The sequence below is a fragment of the Globicephala melas genome, chromosome 13, assembly GCF_963455315.2.
Source record: "Globicephala melas chromosome 13, mGloMel1.2, whole genome shotgun sequence".
Taxonomy (NCBI): Eukaryota; Metazoa; Chordata; class Mammalia; order Artiodactyla; family Delphinidae; genus Globicephala; species Globicephala melas.
In genome coordinates, this window is record NC_083326.1 from 81,347,381 (window position 1) to 81,367,921 (window position 20,541).

At 42.5% G+C, this 20,541-nt stretch overlaps 1 protein-coding gene across 12 annotated transcripts in view; it reads left to right on the top strand.

Annotated features, from left to right (window-relative positions):
- LOC115855267 (actin-related protein 2/3 complex subunit 3) overlaps positions 1-20,541 on the top strand; it is a 71,774-nt gene that overhangs the window by 43,727 nt on the left and 7,506 nt on the right. For 5 of the 12 annotated variants that reach the window (XM_060310304.1, XM_060310305.1, XM_060310311.1 and 2 more), the window contains 5 exons: positions 601-751; positions 2,438-5,702; positions 12,778-12,873; positions 13,379-13,746; positions 14,728-15,008. In XM_060310304.1, the coding sequence (XP_060166287.1) occupies positions 601-751; positions 2,438-2,627 (341 nt within the window). In that variant the 3' untranslated portion in view covers positions 2,628-5,702; positions 12,778-12,873; positions 13,379-13,746; positions 14,728-15,008. Of the gene's footprint in view, positions 1-600; positions 752-2,262; positions 2,414-2,437; positions 5,703-12,777; positions 12,874-13,378; positions 13,747-14,727; positions 15,009-15,777; positions 15,812-20,541 lie in introns of those variants that run through there. The other 7 variants (XM_060310310.1, XM_060310306.1, XM_060310308.1 and 4 more) reach the window with 7 other exon arrangements.

The window sequence follows — 20,541 nt, forward strand, 5'->3', positions numbered from 1 at the left end:
GGCACGAACCCATGTCCCCTGCATCGGCAGGCGGACCCTCAACGACTGCGCCACCAGGGAAGCCCTGGCTGTGTGCTTTTGCACTAGGTCTGAGCCCATGTGAATTGGTTTATATTTAGCACAACCAAATGTAATTGGCTTAGAATGACTTTTGTGGAGTGGCTCAAACCAGGTGTACTTGGTTAGTACCTATTCAGCTCACTTTGTCCTGAACTAATTTGGGCCGAATATAACTGGTTTTAACCAATTTGAACTGTTTTGACCCATCTTATGACTTCCCTTTTAGACTTGGTTTTTTAAGTCCTGATTTATGATGAACTGAGTTTAGGGTAGTTTAGCAAATAAAATCCATTTTGGCTTTTTATATGAACTTTGGTCGTGAGTAAGTTTTTAAAAATCAGAACTCAAACTGCAGAGTTCCTAATGGAATAAGAATTCAAACGACCTTGTTCTCACTTCCTGCCACACCACTGTTCTCTTGACATCTATAAATAGATGTTGGATTGTGATCATTGTTGTGGTTTTGTGTATATGACTTGCGATGGGAATATATTTCGAAATGTTGTGTAAGTAGGAAAATGAGAGTCTTTTTCTTTTCAGGCAGAGAACAGAAATATGAAGATGGAATTGCTTTGCTGCGGAACGCACTAGCTAATCAGAGTGACTGTGTCCTGCATCGGATCCTAGGAGATTTCCTTGTAGCTGTCAATGAGTATCAGGAAGCAATGGACCAGTATAGTATAGCACTAAGGTAGGCACTTAGCCTCCCATGGGGGGAAGGTCATTGAGGGGTAGAGGAAGCAGGGAACAATGTAACAGGAGTTCTGGAAACACACACACTTTGTGCCCATGGTTGAAAACAGTAATAATAGTAATGGTAGAGTTGTTTGTAAATTTATGACTTCTAAAGTCTTTTCCTTAACTGATATTAACATTAAAGAACTGTTTCACTCATAACCAGCCACACCACTATAACATCTGTTTTCATTTGTGTAGATCATCTTCCTGGCCTTGCCAACACATATACGTATTTTTATAGGGTTATACGTAGTATATATTTTATATTCTGCTTTTTCAATCAACGTATTGTAAGTACTTTCCCATGTTTCTACCTACTGTAGTAGTTAAGAACTTAAGCTCTGAAGAATACTACCTTTACCACCTGTTATCTTGGGCAAGTTACTAACAGATTTCCTTGTCTATATCTACCTTATTAGGTATTAAATGATTAAACGAGGATTAAATGATTATTCCGTGTAAAGCTCTTAGCACTGTGCCTGGTATATAGTAAATACTAAATAAATAGTGGTATTCTTACTGCTTAATACAGAAGTGATTTCTTTGAGGGTTGTCTGTGTGTCTATAAAGTTATGGTGGAGGCCTGTCTTTAATCGAGTCTGATCACATCTATTTACTTGTTCAGCAGTTAAGCACCACTCATGTGCCTGGCATCTCAGTAAACACTGGGGATGCTGTGATTCCGGGAGCTCTCAGTCTCAGACGTGCAGACTGATAGATACCATGTGCTAAGTGCTTTCAAAGCAGTCTCTAGAAGGCAGGGTGGGAGTGCAGAGGGTGGGGAGCGCTGCGTGTGGGTGAGAGCTGTATGGAAGGTTTCAGAGAATAGGAGATGTTACAGTCAATCTACAGTTATATAAGTAGGAACAGGATTCCAACATGGGTTTCATTTGCTTTTTGGAAACCCAGAAGCAAATGTGAAAATAAAATATAGAAGCGGAATTTGCTAGAGATTGGACACCGGCTGGCCTCAGTGATGGTCACAAAGGCAAGAGGAGAGATTGCTTAGGAACCAAGTAAATAAATGTTCTGGACCCTCTGAATTTTGAGGGTTTTGGCATGCACAATACTCTTAGCTGCTACAGTCAAATGCCCAGGTTGGGTAGCTTTGGGTCCTGGGGTCTAACCTAGGAGTTGACAAATCTGTTCCATGGTAAGCATGATGATTTTGGTTGACTACTGAAATGCTGATATGTTTAATTATATCATAAGAATATGGAACAGTTTTACTCACAGAAAAATAAGTATTTTTTGTAAACTTGTAACTTAAAAACCTAATACTGTTAAATTATATTTGAATTTTTCTGTTAATGGTTGTTTGCTACTTTTTCATTTGTGTTATCTAGTATCTTCCTCTAGCAGAATGCTAGGGGTATTAAGTGTGAAAAGGTTTAAGAAATAAATGGAGAAAACTCAAATTGAGAATTCTAAAACTTAGGACAAGATGCCTTTTTTCACTTCTAGTGGTGGACTCCCTCGATCTTCCCTATGGAACTGGAGTTGTTTGGAGAGGCCAGGCATTAGCAGTTTCTCTGTGACTGGGTGGTCATTTCACTGCTGTGCCAGGGAGAGATGACGCATCAGCCAGCAAGAAGCAAGGCAGAGATTCAGGCCTCTCCTTTGTTTTGTTGTCCCCTAGTTTGGACCCCAATGACCAGAAGTCTCTAGAGGGGATGCAGAAGATGGAGAAGGAGGAGAGTCCCACGGATGCCACTCAGGAGGAGGATGTGGACGACATGGAAGGGAGTGGGGAAGAAGGGGACCTGGAGGGCAGCGACAGTGAGGCGGCCCAGTGGGCTGACCAGGAGCAGTGGTTCGGCATGCAGTGAGGCAGGCACAGCTCCGTGGCCACACTGGCCTGCCCCGCTCTGAGCACTTCCATGGACTGAAGGAACCTGTAGGAGCCCGCTCTCTGGGAGGACAATGATTCAGCATGTGATTGCAGCAGGGGTCTCTGCCCCTTGCTCCGTATTTCTAGTAATGACTTCATTTTTAAAAACTGAGCCTGACCAACCTTCCATATATCTCCATCCTCCTCTGCTCCAGTCAGGGAGGACCAAGTGAGCACTCAGAGGCCCGTGGACATGTCGGGGCTTCTGGGACAGAGTGCTTTTTATAGAACTAACTTCTAAATCTGAAAGCTCGAGGAATAGAAAGTCTTTTGTCTGTGATGTTGTGGATGGGTTTAAAGGAGCGACCTGTTCCCCAGAGCAAGAGTGTCATCTCCCAGCAGCAGCATGGACTGGCCCTTTCAGAGAGGGTTTCCTGTCCCAGAAATCATTATCCTGGGTTGTCCAAACTTCCCTAGTAACCTTGCTTCTTTCTGCAATGTTAGTAATGCCTTAAGCTGACAGTTGCTGTTTTGCAGAACAGTTTTCCTATTTGCTAATCTGGTAACTTGCCTATGAGCCTGGGCCGAATCTGAGAAACAAGTGTGACCTAGAGCATGAACAGAGGCACAGTTGGGGTAATTAATAAAACTGTTTTTTGTACAGTAATGATGTTGGGTTGGTCAGAATGGAAGCCCTTTATAGATTCTTTTTTTTGGTCTCTTATTTACAGTGCATTGATTCAGCTCTAGAATTATGTGCCATAAATAGACTCTCTTTTTCCCAGGGAAAGGATTGGGAGGAAAGGGAGCTGGGAGGATTGGGAACCTCAGGTAATACTGAGCTGGTTCATCCATTCGCATTTTTGATTGGTAAATTCCTGGGGAGAGTCTTTGGCCAGATTTTAGACTGAGTCTGCCTATCTCTGTCAGGGGCGCTGAGGTCGGTGTCTGGTTTCAGCGTTCTATTGTGGGGTCAGCAGGGGGCTCATTCCCTGGGCTCGGGTGCTGGGAGACTACCCACCCTCTCCCCCTTGTTTAATATGTGATGTTTTTGGAGGTGAAGGTAGTGGGGGGTGTCACAGCTAACCCCAAATTCTCATCAAAATAAAATTAGCCAAAGGTGGTACAAAATGGGAATTTGACATAAATGGAAAGTTCTGTCTTAATGTGTAAAAACATAGAGTGTACAATAGTTTAGGAGCTTAGAACATCTGATAACTGCAATTTAAAGTGGGCAAAAGGTTACTGTTAAAGTATCTTTCAGTATGAGAACCAAAGCTTGGGCAGCATCATTTGATGGAGCAGTTTTTAAAGAGCCCAGCAGGCAGTTGGAGTCATGCCAGGTGAATGTGTGGCCCAGAGAAGACACTGCTCATTTGTGCTCGCTGCAGGATGCAGGCTCGTGTCCTTCCTCAGCTCGCCTCTGAGCATCCATGATCAGTTAGTGCTTTGGGTGAAAAGGTGAAATCTCTCCTCTGGGGAGGAAGCCCAGCCACACCCTCCTGACCTTGTTTCTGCATGTCAGGCTCATCACCATGAGCCCTGAGATTCTCTCAGGATCAGTCTGTGCCTTGGAACCCACACCTGTGCACCGCCTTCCATCAGCAGCCTCACGTTCCTCCCCTTTCATCTCTGCTGGGAGCCCCTGGATCAGTCTGGCCTGTCCATCCCAGCAACACCCTGCACTGGATTCCTCAGGCCCTCACACCTGCAGCTCCAGTATTTCCATCTCGGCAGTGCTGGGGTGACAACTGGGTTGAAGTGACAACTGAAACTATTTTTAGAGCACCTGACATAGGATTGAAAACACTCTCAGTTTACGTCAAAGAATCAGAGGAGTTTGAGTTGGAGGGTGCTGAAGCGCTTCCCTGCCAGTCACTTGCTCTCATAAACAGAAAACCTCATGAGAGTGAGGAGCCCCAGGAAGCAGGGGCACAATCAGGCTGACCAGCTCTGTCGCTGTCCCACTGATCCACTTGCAAGAGACCAAGCAACCTTATAAGGGATGCCCTTCCACATGCCTGCAGTCACCACAGGTACCTTTTGCTGTCTGGATTTTCGCACAGCCAATGTGGAGATGTTTTAATTGATGCTTGTCATTCCTCCTGGCTCCTTCCAGATTGTTTGAAGCATAGGTTTGGAATCAGACTGGGTTGGGTTCTAAAAGTCTCAGCTCACCTGTTAGTGCTGTGGGTCAGGGGCCAGGTGGTTAGCCTCCACGTTCTGGGCTCCCTCATCCTCCTCTGGACTGAAGACTGAGTGATCCTGTGAGGAGTTCAGCATGGTCCCCATTGGGAACATTATCGCCATCACAAGAGTAATGGAGATCCCAGTTCTTTCCTGGGGAACTGGGGACTGGTGGTATCACTCTGAAGACTTCTTGCTCTTCTCTCCTGGATGTCCCTCTGCTGAGCAGGGAGGCAGGGTCCTAAGGAAGGTATTCCAGGCCCTCCACCTTGGCCCTTCACCCTTCACTTCTGAACCCATGCTGTGTGCCAGGGACCTGGCAGATGTGACCCCTACAGAGCTTATGTCAGGAGTGCTCCTTGCCAGCCTTAGTTTGGAGGCCACACTCCTGCCTCTGAATTCTTTCCCAGAGAATGAGGCCAGCTTTTGCCTGAATCTGTAATTCTGAAACTTGATTATGCTTCTCAGTGATACAGATCTCTAGGCTGGACACCAAACTTTAATCAAAGTCTGGGCCCTGGGCCCAAGAGTCTGCATCTTTAATCCCATCCCAATTTACTATTCTGATGCAGGTGTTCCCTGGTCCAAATATTGAGAAACCTGGGAGAAGGGTTTGAGGGCCCCAGAAGTTGCAGGCCTGACCTTAGAGGGCCCCTGGGGGCCTCACTCTGTAGTTGCCTGTGGGTGGGGCAACTCCCATGACCAGGCCTCTTGAGCCCATGCCCAGGCCTGCTTGCTGACCCCGAAGCCATGGGCACTGACTGCTGCATTCTCTCTGCTGACAATAGGCAGTGAGGCCTGACTCAAGAACCTCACTTCAGCGTCCAGGGACAGCAGCCATGACCAGGCCTGCCAGGAATCCCTGGCACTGGGAGGGCCTGTTGAGGTAAGTACCTTACTAAGGTTTTCCACTTCCCCCAGGAGCTTCCCTGCCCTGGGGCAGTGGAAGGGGGTACCAGTCATGGGCCACAGAGGGCAGGCTTTTATTGTCTAGACGCTCTGACCTGCCCTGGCTACACCTGGGCCTCCACCATTTGGGGCCAGGGTGTGTGCAAGATGTCAGTTGTTGCCATCACAGAACATGTTACTTATTTCACAAACTACATGGTACCAGCAACACCAGGAAAAGCTGGAAGATCACGTAAGTCTCCTTAGCAGCCGTTAGAAGAAAACAGTTTAAAAATAACCAAGTACCCTCATGCATTGCTGGTGGGAAGATAAAATAATATAGCTGCTGTGGAAAACAGTCTGGCAGTTCTTCAAAAATTTAAACATTTGCCATATGAACCAGCAATTCCACTTCTGCGTATATACCCAAAAGAATTGAAGCAGGGTCTCAGATGCTTGCACACCTGTGTTCATAGCAACACTATTCACAATGGAAATAACCCAAATGTCCATTGTTGGATGAATGGACAAACAAAATATAGTATATCCATACAAAGGAATATTATTCAACCTTAAAAAGGAAGGAAATCCTGCCACATGTTAACAATATGTATAAACCTTAAGGACATTTCGCTAAGTGAAATAAGCCAGTCACTAAAGGACAGTAGAATGATTCTGCTTATGAGACCTCTAGAGGAGTCCGATTCAGAGAGACAAAGTAGAATGGTGGTTACCAGGGCCTGGAAGGAGGGGGAATGGGGAGTTTAATGAGTACAAGTTTGGAATGTTGAAAAAACTGGAGATGGATGGTGGTGATGGTTGCATAACAAACTACTTAAAAATGGTTAAGATGGTTAAAAATGGTTAAGCTGGTTAAAAAATATATATCAAAAAAAATTAAATGGCCTGTAATTCTGCCATTCAGATAACCCTGTCAGCCCATGTGTTTGTAATATATAGGTGTTATATAAACGTACACATGGTTAAAATTAAGAGAGAAAGGTGTAAAATTAAAAATATATCTGCTTCCCAATCTCTACTGAATCCTAGTGTCTCCACAAAATAAATTTTCTGGACTACATTTAGAAAAATAGTCTTGAGCTTTTACCTAATGATAATGGTATGAAAGTTACACTAAATTGGTCATGCTGTACACACAGAAATTCCTTCCAGCGGTATCACTGCTCTTCCTTGCCTTAACAGTTCCACAGAATCCCATTCTGTGGATGGAACCATTTCTATAACCCTTCTGCTGTTGGTAGACCCCCGTTTCCAGCTTTGTATGTAATTATTACAGTGTGAACTACCATGAATATGTTTTGGCATAGTACTCCAAAGATAGGTCAAGTTCCTTGTAGTGAAATTTCTGATCTCAGAGTATGTGCATTTAAAGGCTTTGATGGATGCTGTCAGATTGCTCTCCAACAATAGATGGGAGTGCTTGTTTCCTGAACCTTCAGGAAACACTGGTGTCATCAAGCGTTTTTGTTTTTTACCGGTCGTCAGTGTGATAAAAGCTCTATCATTTTGATTTGCTATTTCTTGAGCACTCGTCTGGCCTGAGCTATAAGGTAAGCCCTGTGCCTGTGTTATCACATTTTAGCCTCACACTCCTGAGGCATCACTGAAATTAGCCGCATTTCACAGATGAGCTAATAGTCTTCATCTGTCCAAGATTTCTCATCCTAGAGTTTGTGTGTGTTCTTAACTGTGATCTCTGCACAATTTTATAGTCTGTTAAGGAAAAAATGGGCTCTAAGCACCCCTTGCTGTCCATCTTAATCCTCAGTCTCGCTGGATTTAAGGGCTGCCAAACCGTCTGGCAAGGGCAGCATCAGAGCCGGCCACTTAAATCTTCCAGTGTCTGTCTCTTTATAAACAACCCTGTGGTGACCTCCGTTGTGCTCACAGCTTTTTCCTTCTTTGGGTAAATTCCCAGGAGGGGAATTTCAGAGTGAAAGGATATAGTGATCTGTTTTGGAACTTTCAAGGGGGCTGACTAGCTGGTCCTGTTTCTGTGAAGCGAATCTGTAAGCTCAGGCCAGCCCTGTGGCCTCCCTGTTTCTGGTTGGTGTGCCCCAGCTGCCCCAGTCTACCTAGGGAGTCCATCCATTGGCTTCAGGTTAGGGGTGAACCAGGAGATTCCCAGTCTCTGGAACTCCCATCTCACTTCCTCTTGCTGGAGTGGGAGCTTATGGTGGACTCTGGTGAGGTCTGCGGAGGCCTCTACCTTTGCTTTCTCAGGCCTTTGGGATTTGGGGACCTCTTCCCTCATGGGACAGCCCTTGCTGGCTGGCTGTGTGTGTGTGTGTGTGTGTGTGTGTGTGTGTGTGTGTCAGTGGTGATTGCGGGCTACTTGTGTCCTCTCTGAGCCTCCATCCTTCTTTCAGTCCCTCCTTGGAGGAGTTCCACCCTCCCCACTACGAGGGCTGAGCCTCTCAAAGGGAGGGCCTGTCCCTACCACCAGGTAGAAGGCTCAGGTCAATGGCCTGTCACTGGCTACTTAACCTCTCTGTGCCTCCATCTTCTTTTGGAAGAGAACTTAGGGAGTCGGGACCCCTCTCTGGGTCGTCCAGTGTGTGGGGCTTTGTGGCAGGGCTGTCAGCATTGGAGCCTTTGGGTGGGTCGTGTGGGAGGGGAGTGGCCTCCCAAGGCTAAACCTTGGTCCTTTTGGGGTCAGCATCCTTGTGGACGTGAGCCCTGCCCTCTGGCCCCCTTTGGTGCTGGATGAACAGATTTGCCCTGAGCCCCTCTCAGTGCCAGGTTTAGTCCTACATGGGTCTGTGGCCCAGAGAAATTATTTTTAATTTTTGGATCATTTTCCACTTATGACTTCAGTCCACTCTACCCACCGGCCCATCTCCCTTGTCAGGCCCCTGGGGCAGTGGGGATTTTGTCCAGGAATTGAGAGGGAATGGTAGCAAGCAGGAATCTTTTCTGAGAGAGGCCTCTGCCCTCCCGCCTGGGTGGTGCCCAGACTGAAGCCCCATCCTTGATGGGCTGAAACAAGCTGATCTCCAAAGCCCCACAGGCCCCTACGGCTCCCCAGTCCCATGCTGCTGCTTTGCTGAGCTTGATGGTGTTTGACGGGAAGGGACAGAGATGACCCCTATGCACAGTCCCCATCTGGAGCTACTCTAACCAGCCGTGTTGACCAGAAAGACAGCTTCTGTCAGCTTAGGGGAGGCCAGAGGGAGCCACCTCAGAGGACAAGGCCATGTGAAGACCCCTAACCAAATATAGGAGAACCGCCTCCCCTGAAGAATAATTGTGCCAGGGCACTAGGGCCGGAGCCTGCCTAGGGGACAGATAAGTTTTTCCTTTCTTTTTAAATAAAAATGTAAAATTTGTAAAATATAGCATATATATAGAAGTATATGAAAATATGTAGAAACACACATGTACACTTTATCCAGGACAAGAAATAGAACATTTTCACAATCCCAGAAGACCCGTTGTGCTCAAAACTGATAACATCCCATTCCCTCCCTCCTTCTGCCTGCCTTTCCCCACTACCCCAGCCAGAGGTAACCACTATTTTGAATCTTGTTTTTATATACTTCCTTTACTTTCTGACCCTGGAAGTTCAAGTGAACCTTCAACAGATAGCTCATTTTTCTTACCTGTAATATTGTTTTTCCATTTTATTTTCACTTTTACCATGTATTTATCCTAAATAATACATTTATTTGCTGTTCTTGAACTTAATGTAAATAGAATCATGTTGTCTATATTTTTCCATGATACCCTTACTTAACATTATTTTAAATATTGATTCATATTAATACTCCTATAGCTTCATTTTTAATTGATAGACATTATTTTTAGAACAGTTTTAGATTTAGAGAAAAATTGAGTAGATAGTACAGAGAATACCCATATACCTTGCACACAGTTTTCCCTGCTAACATCTTACATTAGTATGGCATGTTTATTACAATGAATGAAGACTGATACATTATTATTAACAAAAGTCCATAGTTTATTCAAGTTTCCTTTAGTATTTACCTTATGTCCTTTTTTGGTTCCAGGGTTCCATCCAGGGTAGCACATTACATTTAGACATCATCATGTCTCCTTAGGTTCCTCTTGGCTGTGAAAGTTTTTCGGAGTATCCTTTTTTTTTTTTGATAACTTTCCTTGAAAATTTGGTGAGGAGTGGTCAGGCATTTGTAGGATGCTACGTTCATTTTTCATCGCTATATAATATTCCACTGGGTGTATCCAACACCCCCATCTTATTAATTCTGCCAATGACAGACATTTTAGTTTCTAGTTTTTTTCAAACAGTGCTGCTATGTATGTTTTCATATGTGACTTCTGTGCATAAGCACAGGCTTGTGTAGGGTTACACTCAGAGGTGGAACTGATGGGTGTAAGGTATGCACGTGTTCAGTTTTACCAGATATTGTCAAACTGTTTTCCAAAGAAGTTGTACAAATTTACATGCACACCCACACCTGCAGTCCTTTGTCCTATTTCCTCACTGGCATTTGGTATTGTCAAACCTTAATTTTCTCCTGGATGTGGGATGACATAGTGATTTTAATTTACAAGTTTCTGTTTTTGTAACAAGATTGAACATCATTTCATATATCTAGGAATTACTTGTGCTTCCTCTTCTATGAAAAAAATTTTTGCCCATTTTTCTATTGAGTTATTTATTTTTCTTGTTAATTCACAGAAGTTCTTTATATATTCTGGATGTAATTCAGAATACGAGTTGCAGATACCTTCTTCCAGTTTGTGACTTGCCTTTTCATTCTCTTTTTTAACATTCACCTTTTTGTTTTTTCATCTTTGGAAGTCAGAGCTATGCTATCTCCAGCCTTCTTTATTTATTTTTTGGAAATATTTATTTTTGGCTGTGTTGGGTCTTAGTTGAGGCACACGGGATCTTTTGTTGTGGCGTGCGGGCTTCTGTCTAGTTGCAGCGTGCATGCTCTCTTGTGGTGCGTGGTGCGTAGGCTCTGTAGTTGTGGTATGTGGGCTTAGTTGCCCTGCAGCATGTGGGATCTTAGTTCCCTGACCAGGGATCAAACCTGCATCCCCTGCATTGGAAGGCGGATTCTTAACCACTGGACCACCAGGGAAGTCCCCTTCACTCTCTTTAATAGTATCTTTTTTTTTTTTTTAAGACTTATTTATTTTTTGGCTGCGTTGGGTCTTCATTGCTGTGCACGGGCTTTCTCTAGTTGTGGCGAGTGGGGGCTACTCTTCGTTGCAGTGTGAGGCCTTCTCATTGCAGTGGCTTCTCTTGTTGCGGATCACAGGCTGTAGGCGCGCAGGCTTCAGTAGTTGTGGCACATAGGCTTCAGTAGTTGTGGTTTGCAGGCTCTAGAGCACAGGCTCAGTAGTTGTGGCACACGGGCTTAGTTGCTCCGCGGCATGTAGGATCTTCCCAGACCAGGGCTCAAACCTGTGTTTGAGCAGGCAGATTCTTAACCACTGCGCCACCAGGGAAGCCCCAATAGTATCTTTTGATTAACAGAGGGTCTTAATTTTAATGTACTTGAATTTACCAATCTTTTTCTTTATGGTTGTATTTCCTTCATTCCTTCCCTCCTCCCTCCCTCCTTCTTTCCTTCCTTCCTTCCTTTCCTGTTGTTTTTTGGCCACACCGTGTAGCTTGTGGGATCTCAGTTCCCCAACCAGGGATTGAACCTGGGCCACGGCAGTGAAAGCCCAGAATCCTAACCACTGGGCCACCAGGGAATTCCCTATGGTTGTATTTTTTAATTCTTATGAAATCTTTCCTCATCTCAGAGTCAAAAATTTATTCTTATATGTACGGTGCGAGGTAGGGATCCAATTTTATTGATTTTTAAAAATTTAGGTTTAAACATGCATAACCACCAGGTATTAAAAAATTACCTGCTTTTTCCACTGATTAATGCCAACTGGGTTACAAATCAGGTGTTCGAAATGAGCTACTCTGTTTCTAAGCTCTCTTTTCCATACCGTTGGTCAGTTTTTCTATCCCAGCACCTATACCTCATTGTCTTAATTTTACTGTAGCTTTATAAAATTTATTGATATTTGGAAGGGCAGGACCCCTTGATCTTATTCTTAGACGTGTTCTGGCTATTCTTAGCTCTTTGCACTTCCATTAAATTGTTAGTATCAGATGGTCTAATATATTTTCTAAAGTTAGATTCACAATTTTCAAAAGGGCATAAGGTGAAACTTCCCCGTCTTCTTTCTTCTCCTAATTCCCTCCTCAGAAGCAATCGTAATTACTAGTTTTGTGTGTAGTTTTTCAGAAATAATTTGAAATTGCATGTTTGTATATATACTATACCACCCCCCGTTTTGTACCTGCACTGTTCATCGGCAGAGTTTATTTAAAAAGTAAACTTTTCGTATTCAGTGAAATCTTTCTTAATAGGTCATGATGTATAAATATCAAAGACATAAAAATGTTAAACTTTGTACACTTTTAGTCCTGAATTAAAACCATTTTGATTTTAAGTAAGTTTAACTTACAAAATGTATTTTATAATTTCTACAAATTTTGACGAAAAAGCAGCCAATTTCAGCTCCTCCAGCACTTCCTAGCTGACTGCTGGACGTGTTTGTATCTCTTCCTGCTGCTGGAATCAAGTAGAAGCACGGATTGCTTTTCAAAATAGAAATATCTGGGTCATGCAGAAATCACTCTCTCAAAAACAGCAACAGGAATAACATATTTAGTATGTTCTTATAATGTTACTATTGATTATATTTGGGGTTGGTTCTATCATCTTCTATTATCCTTTCTATCCTTCTTATTTTTTTAATCTTTTTAGATTTCTTTCATTTTTGTCCTTCTGTTGATTTGTTAGTCTTGCCTCTATTTCTGTCATTTAGTGTTTACCCTAGGAAGTAGCAACATACTTACCAGTGTATCTATGTCTGGAGCTAGCCAGTGACTTTACCATGCTCCTGGGTGACAGAGGCCTGCATATCACTTAGATTGCTTACCCCTGCCCCCCATCTAGAGTTTCCCTTAGTGTGAGTCTGCTGGTGAAGAATTCTGTTTTTGTTTGTCTGAAAATATTTGACTTTGATTCTTTAATTACTGTATATTCTAGGTTGCCAGTAATTTCAGCACATGAAGCTGTCATCTCACTGTTTTCTGGCCTCCACTAACTGTTGTGAAGTCAGCAGTAGGCTGTCACTCTTTAAAGGTAGTGCCTTTTTTTTTTTTTTTGCCCTCTGTTGCTTTTAAGATTTTCTCTGTCTTGGCTTCTCTGCAGGTCACTATACTATTTCTAGGGCCGGATTTCTTGTTATTTACACTTTTTGTGATTTGTTGGGATTCTTGCATCTGTATTGTCATTTCTAGAAAATTCTCAGCCATTACCTCTTCAAATAATACTTCTCTCATACTCTCGTCTTCTGAAACTATGATAAAATGTATATTTGACTTTGTCACCTTTCTCAGTCTATCTTCCAGGTATTTTTACCTTTCTTCTGTATTTTCTAGCTTTTTTTTCCTTTCTCTGCTGCATTCTGCTGTATTTTCTTTTCATCTGTCTTCCACTTCATTTGTTATTTTGCAGTGTCCACTTTGATACCACGTCCATCCATCCATTAAGTTTTTAGTTTTGGTTCTTATACTTTTCATTTCTAGGGTTCCATTTAACTTCCCTCTCTGCTATGTTCCCTTTTTTTTTTTTGGCTGCACTGCAGCATGTGGGATCTTAGTTCCCAGACCAGGGATCGAACCTGTGCCCCCTGCAGTGGAAGCATGGAGTCTTAACCACTGGACCGCCAGGAAAGTCCCTATGTTAACTTCTTTTTTCTTTAAAGATTTTTTTTTGATATGGACCATTTTTTAAAGTCTTTATTGAATTTGTTAACAATGTTGCTTCTGTTTTATGTTTTGTTTTTTGGCCGTGAGGCATGTGGGATCTTAGCTCCCCAACCAGGGATCAAACCTGCACCCCCTGCATTGGAAGGTGAAGTCTCAACCACTGGACTGCCAGGGAAGTCCCCCTATGTTCACTTTTAATAATTGCTGTGTCCTGCAGATTTTCATCTATTTTTCTTTAAGCAAAGTAAGCATGAATGTGTTCTTTTTATTTATTTATTTTTAAAAAAGATTTTATTTATTTTTGGCTGTGTTGGGTCTTAGCTGAGGCACGCAGGATCTTTCGTTGCAGTGCACGAGCTTCTAATTGTGATGTGCAGGTTTTCTCTTCTCTAGTTGTGGCGCACAGGCTTAAGGGCATGTGGGCTCTGTAGTTGTGGTGCTCGGGTTCCAGAGCCCATGGGCTCTGTAGTTTGCAGCATGCAGGCTCTCTAGTTGAAGTGCGGAAGCTTAGTAGTTGTGGCGTGCAGGCTTAGTTGCCCCGCGGCATGTGGGACCTTAGTTCCCTGACCAGGGATCCAACCTGCGTCCACTGCATTGGAAGGCGGATTCTTTACCACTGGACCACCAAGGAAGTCCCAGTATGAATGTTTTATATCTAATACTTCCCATATGTGAAGTCTGTATGAATCTGTAATGTGTGTTTCTGTAGGCTCTCACTCATGGCACCTTGTTTTATGTACTTGGTTGTCTTCTACTGTGTGCTGCTTTGAAAAATAATTGTGTGGTTCTCCTATGACGTAAAATGAAGGTGCCTTCCCCCCAGACAGGATTTACATTTATTTCTGCTTGGTGCTTAGGAGTACTATCAGTGACTTTAAATTCATGCCTTGAAGTTTCATAGCTTACCACTAGGATAGAGTTTGGGCTGCAGATATTTTCCTGGTTCTGCTCAGCACCAAGGCAATGCTACCTACAGTTCTTTGAGTTTTGGGGAAGGTTTGCTTGTACCCTGAGGTGTTAGCCCTTCAGGGGTCACAGCTTAATGTCCTTTGAGACTTCCCACTTTTGGTGGGCCCTGGATTTGACTTTGCCTTTTTTACTCTGTGAGCCCTCAAAACCCCTGCTTGCTTTCACAGCTTAGTTTATTGGGATAGGTAGATGCCACTAGGAGAGAAGTTGACCTCTCCTAGTGGGTATTCTGATGATCTCTCTTGCTTTCTCTTAGATTTTTGCCTGGAAATTCTGGACCACCTTATAGTTCTTTGATGCTTCTATGAGGATTTTTTAAAAATTTGGTGAGTGGCCGAGATGGTGGAATAAGAAGACCCTGAGCTCATCTCCTTCCATGGGCACACCAGAACTACAACTGTTTATACGCAGCAACTATTGATGAGAATGACATGAAGACTAGCAGAAAAGATCTTCTGCAACTAAAGATAAAATGAAGGAACCATGAGACAAGTAGGAAGGGTGGAGACGCAGTATAGTCAAGACCTATACCCCCAGGTAGGCGAACCACAAATGGAGGATAATTACAATTAGAGAGGTTCTCCCCAAGGAGTAAAGGGGTCTGAGCCCCACATTGGGCTTCCTAGCCCAGGGACATCACACTAGGAAAATGAGTCCCCAAAACATTTGGCTTCAAAGGTCAGTGGGTGCTTTTAAAGGGCACACACAAAATCATGAAAACCAGCTTTACAGTGGAAGAATGGATAAAGGAGATGTGGTATGTATCCATCCATGTTGTTGCAAATGGCAAGATTTCATTCTTTTTTATGGCTCTGAGTCATATATATATATATATATAGAGAGAGAGAGAGAGAGAGAGAGAGAGAGAGAGAGAGAGAGAGGGAGCTTTTAGACTTATGGAAAAATTAAGCAGATAGTACAGAGGGTTCTTATATACCCCAGACACAGATTCCCCTGTTATTAACATTTTTTAACAATATGGTACATTTTTAATGATACTTATACATTATTATTAACTAAAGTCCATAATTTATTCAGATTTTGTTAGTTTTTTCCTATTTCTATTCCAGGATCCCATTCAGTAGTATTGTATTTAGTCATTATGTGTTCTTAGTCTTCTCTTGGCTGTGAAAGTTTCTCAGACTTTCCTTCTTTTTGATGACCTCAACAGTTTTAAGGACCATTGGTCAGGGATTTTGCAGAATGTCTTTTGGGATTTGTCAGATGTTTTTCCTTTGATTAGACTGAGGTTATGTTTTGAGAGGAAGACCACAGGTAAAAATGTCATCTTCACTTCATATCAAAGGTACATGCTCTCAGGATGACATCACTTAGCTGAGGTAGGGTCTGTCAGGTTTCTCTACTCTGAGTCACTTTTCCCCCTGTCTACATTATATGTACTCTTTTTTGGGGGGGGTGGGGGGCTGCATTGGGCCTTTGTTGCTGCACACAGGCTTTCTCTAGTTGTGGTGAGTGGGGGGCTGCTCTCCGTTGCGATGTGCGGGCTTCTCATTGTGGTGGCTTCTCTTGTTGCGGAGCATGGGTTCTAGATGCTTGGGCTTCAGTAGCTGCAACATGTGGGCTCAGTAGTTGTGGCGCACGGGCTTAGTTGCACCGCGGCATGTGGCATCTTCCTGGACCAGGGATCGAACGTGCATCCCCTGCATTTGGCAGGCGGATTTTTAACCACTGCACCACCAGGGACGTCCCCATATGTACTCTTTGGAAGTCACTATGTGATTTAAGCTCAGGCTTAAAGAACTTCACCTCTGTAATGGCAGAGTGCCTATAGAAATTACTTGGATTTCTTCTACAAGGGAGATTTCTGTTTTCTCCCATTTATTTATATCAGTATAAACTCATGGATATTTATTTTATACTTTGGATTATAATTCAATACTACTTTATTTTATTGCTCTAATTGTTCCAGCTTTGGCCATTCAAAGCTTCTTCACTTGGCTCCTGTGTCCCTTTGACATAACTTCATCTCCTTGATCATTGTTTTTGTGTTTGAGCACTTCCTTGCTTTCTGGCACTAGTGTTCTCCAGGCATTTGTACATTTTCTGCCTCAGTCCTAGAATCAGCCATTTCTCTAAGGAGACTTGATTCCTTTAATTGGAGAATGGCATCAGAAACCTAAACTGGGAGCTAAGTGTGCTCATCGCCACTGGAGTGTCTGTCCTTGCTTCTTGGCCCACTCAGTTGACAGTGTAATACATGTATATATACACATAACTAGAAATATTTCTATATGGAATTTTCTGTATCGATATTAAGCTAAACATAATTTATCCTGGTGTTTCCAACTGTAATTCACTACCACATGGATCATTCTAGCTGTCTTCCCTTGCTTATCTGTAACCTCCTACTCCAACAGTGAGAAAACTGGCTACCACCATCTGCCATCTATATCACAGCATTTTCACTTATTCTCAGAAACCATCATTACTGAAAACTTCCTCTTGTTTTTTAAAAGAAATAGTAGAATATTATTTGGCCTCTACATGTTTGCGTGTTTGCAGGGTATTTTTTGTTTTCTGTTTTTTTTCTTATACTTGATTTCTAGTATCATAGCATTGTGGTCAGAAAAGATGCTTGCTATGATTTCAATTTTCTTAAATTTACCAACCCCGGTTTATGACTCTATCCTGGAGAATGTTCCATATGTACTTGAAAAGAATGTGTATTCTGCTGCTTTTGGATGGGATGTTTTATATATATATTCCATTTGTTCTAATGTGTCATTCAAGGCCAGTGTTTTCTGTCTGGATGATATGTCCATCGATCTAAGTGGTGTGTTAAAAGTCCCGTACTAATATTGTGTTACTGTCAGTTTCTCCCTTTATGTCTGTTAATATTTGCTTTATGTATTTAGGTGCTCCTATATTGGGTGAATATATATATACAGCTGTTACGTCTTTGGATTGATCCCTTGATCACTATGTAATGTCCTTTGCCTCCTGTTAAAGTCTTTGTTTCAAAATCTACTTTGACACAAGTATTGCTACTCCAGCTTTCATTTGCATAGAATGCCTTTTTCCATCCTCTCACTTTCAGTATGCCTTTTGATCTGAAATGAGTCTCTTGAAGGCAGCATATATATGGGTCTTCTTTTTGTATCCATTCAGTCACTCTATGTCTTGGAGCATTTAGTCCATTTACATTTAAAGTAATTATTGATAGGTATGTACTTACTGCCATTAAAAAAAATAAATTTATTTATTTATGCAGCCTGATGCAGCCATCAGGTCTTCGTTGTTGTGTGCGGGCTTTCTCTAGTTGCGGTGAGTGGGGGCTACTCTTCATTGTGGCGCGCGGGCTTCTCATTGCGGTGGCTTCTCTTGTTGCAGAGCACAGGCTCTAGGTGCGTGGGCTTCAGTAGTTGTGGCTTGCGGGCTCTAGAGCACAGGCTCAGTAGTTGTGGCGCACTAGCTTAGTTGCTCTGCGGCATGTGGGATCTTCCCAAATCAGGGCTCGAACCTGGGTCCCCTGCATTGGCAGGCGGATTCTTAATCACTGTGCCACCAGGGAAGTCCCACTTATTGCCATTTTGTTAATTGTTTTGGGGGTTGTTTTTGTAGTTACTTTTTCTCCCTTTCTTCTTTTGTTCTCTTCCCTTGTGGGGAATATGCTACTAAACAAGCAGTGGATCACTGAAGAAATCAAAGAAGAAATTTAAAAAATACTTGAAGACAAATAAAAGCAAAAACAGAACGATTCAAAATCTGTGGGATGCAGCAAAAGCAGTTCTAAGAGGGAAATTTATAGTGATCCAAGCCTAGCTCAGGAAACATGCAAAATCTCAAACAACTTAACTTTACATCTAAAAGAACTAGAAAAAGAAGAACAAACAAAACCCGAAGTTAGTAGAAAGAAAGAAATCATAAAGATTAGAGCAGAAATAAAGACTAAGAAAACAATAGGAAGGATCAAAAAAACTAAGAGCTGATTCTTTGAAAAAATAAACAAAATTGATAAACCTTTAGCCAGACTCATCAAGAAAAAGAGAGAGGGTCCAAATCAATAAAATCAGAAATGAAGGGCTTCCCTGGCGGCGCAAGGGTTAAGAATCCACCTACTAATGCAGAGGACTTGGGTTCGAGCCCTGGTCTGGGAAGATCCCACATGCTGTGGAGCAACTAAGCCTGTGCGGCACAACTGCTGAGCCTGTGATCTAAATCCCACAAACCACAACTACTGAGCCCTCGTGCCACAACTACTGAAGCCTGTGCGCCTAGAGCCTGTGCTCCGCAACAAGAGAAGCCACCACAATAAGAAGCACACGCACCGCAACAAAGAGTAGCCCCTGCTCGCCACAACTAGAGAAAGCCTGCCTGCAGCAACGAAGACCCAATGCAGCCAAAAATAAATAAATTAAAAAAAAAAAAAAGTCACAACCCACACCCCAGAAATACAAAAGATCATAAGAGACTACTACAAATCACTACATGCCAATAAAATGGACAACCTAGAAGAAATGAACAAAGTCCTAGAAATGTACACTTTCCCAAGACTGAACCAGGAGGAAATAGAAAATACATAAACAGACCAGTTACCATTAATGAAGTTCAATCAGCAATAAAACAACTTCCCTCAAACAAAAGTGTAGGACCAGATGGCTTCACAGATGAATTCTGTACATTTAGAGAAGAATTAACACCTTTCTCAACTATTTCAAGAAATTGCAGAGGAAGGAATGTTTTCAAACTCATTCTACAATGCCAGAAATCACTCTGATACCAAAACCAGACAGAGATAGCACAGAAAAAGAAAATTAGAGGCTAGTATCACTGCTGAACACAGATGCAAATCCTCAAGAAAATATTAGCAAACCAAATTCAACAAGACATAAAAAGGATCATATGCCATGATCAAGTGGGATTTACCTCGGATGCAAGGGTAGTTCAATATCTGCATATGAGTGTTATATACCACATTAACAAACTGAAGAATAAAAGCCAGATGATCATATAAATAGATGGAGAAAAAGCTTTTGACAAGATTCAACATCCATTTATGATAAAAACTCAACAAAGTACATATAGAGGAACATACTTCAACATAGTACAGGCCATATGCTTGCTGCAACCAGAGAAAGCCTGCGCACAGCAACAAAAACCCAACGCAGCCAAAAATAAAAATAAATTTATTGTTTGCAGGTGACACACAATACATAGCAAATCCACAGGATGCCACCAAAAAATTATTAGAGCTCATCAATGAATTTGGTAATGTTGCAGGATACAAAATTAATATACAGAAACCTGTTGAATTTCTATACACTAACAATGAAGTATCAGAAAAAGAAATTAAGAAAACAATCCCATTTATAATCACATCAAAAAGAGTAGGGCTTCCCTGGTGGCACAGTGGTTGAGAGTCCGCCTGCCGATGCTAGGGGACGCGGGTTCGTGCCCCGGTCCGGGAAGATCCCACATGCCGCGGAGCGGCTGGGCCCGTGAGCCATGGCCGCTGGGCCTGTGCGTCCGGAGCCTGTGCTCCGCAACGGGAGAGGCCACAACAGTGAGAGGCCTGTGTACAGCAAAAAAAAAAAAAAAAGTAAAATACCTAGGAATGAATCTAAGGAGGTAAAAGGCCTGTACTCTGAAAACTATAAGACACTCATGAAAGAAGCTGAAGAAGACAGAAACAGAAGAAAGATATATCATACTAATGTAAGAATATTGTTAAAATGACCATACTATCCCAGGCAGATTCAGTGCAATCCCTATCAAAATACCAGTGGCATTTTTCACACATCTAGAGCAAATAACTCTAAAATTGTATGGAAACACAAAAGACCCTAAATAGCCAAAACAATTTTGAGAAAGAAGAACAAAGCTGAAGTATGTTCCCTGACTTCAAACTATACTAAAAAGCTACAGTCATCAAAATAGCATGGTACTGGCACAAAAAAACCAGACATATAGATCAATGGAAAAAAATAGCCCAAATGAGCCCACGATTATATGTGCAATTAATTATGACCAAGGAGGCAAGAATACACAATGGGGAAAAGACAGTCTCTTCAGTAAATAGTTTTGGGAAAACTGGACAGCTACATGCAAA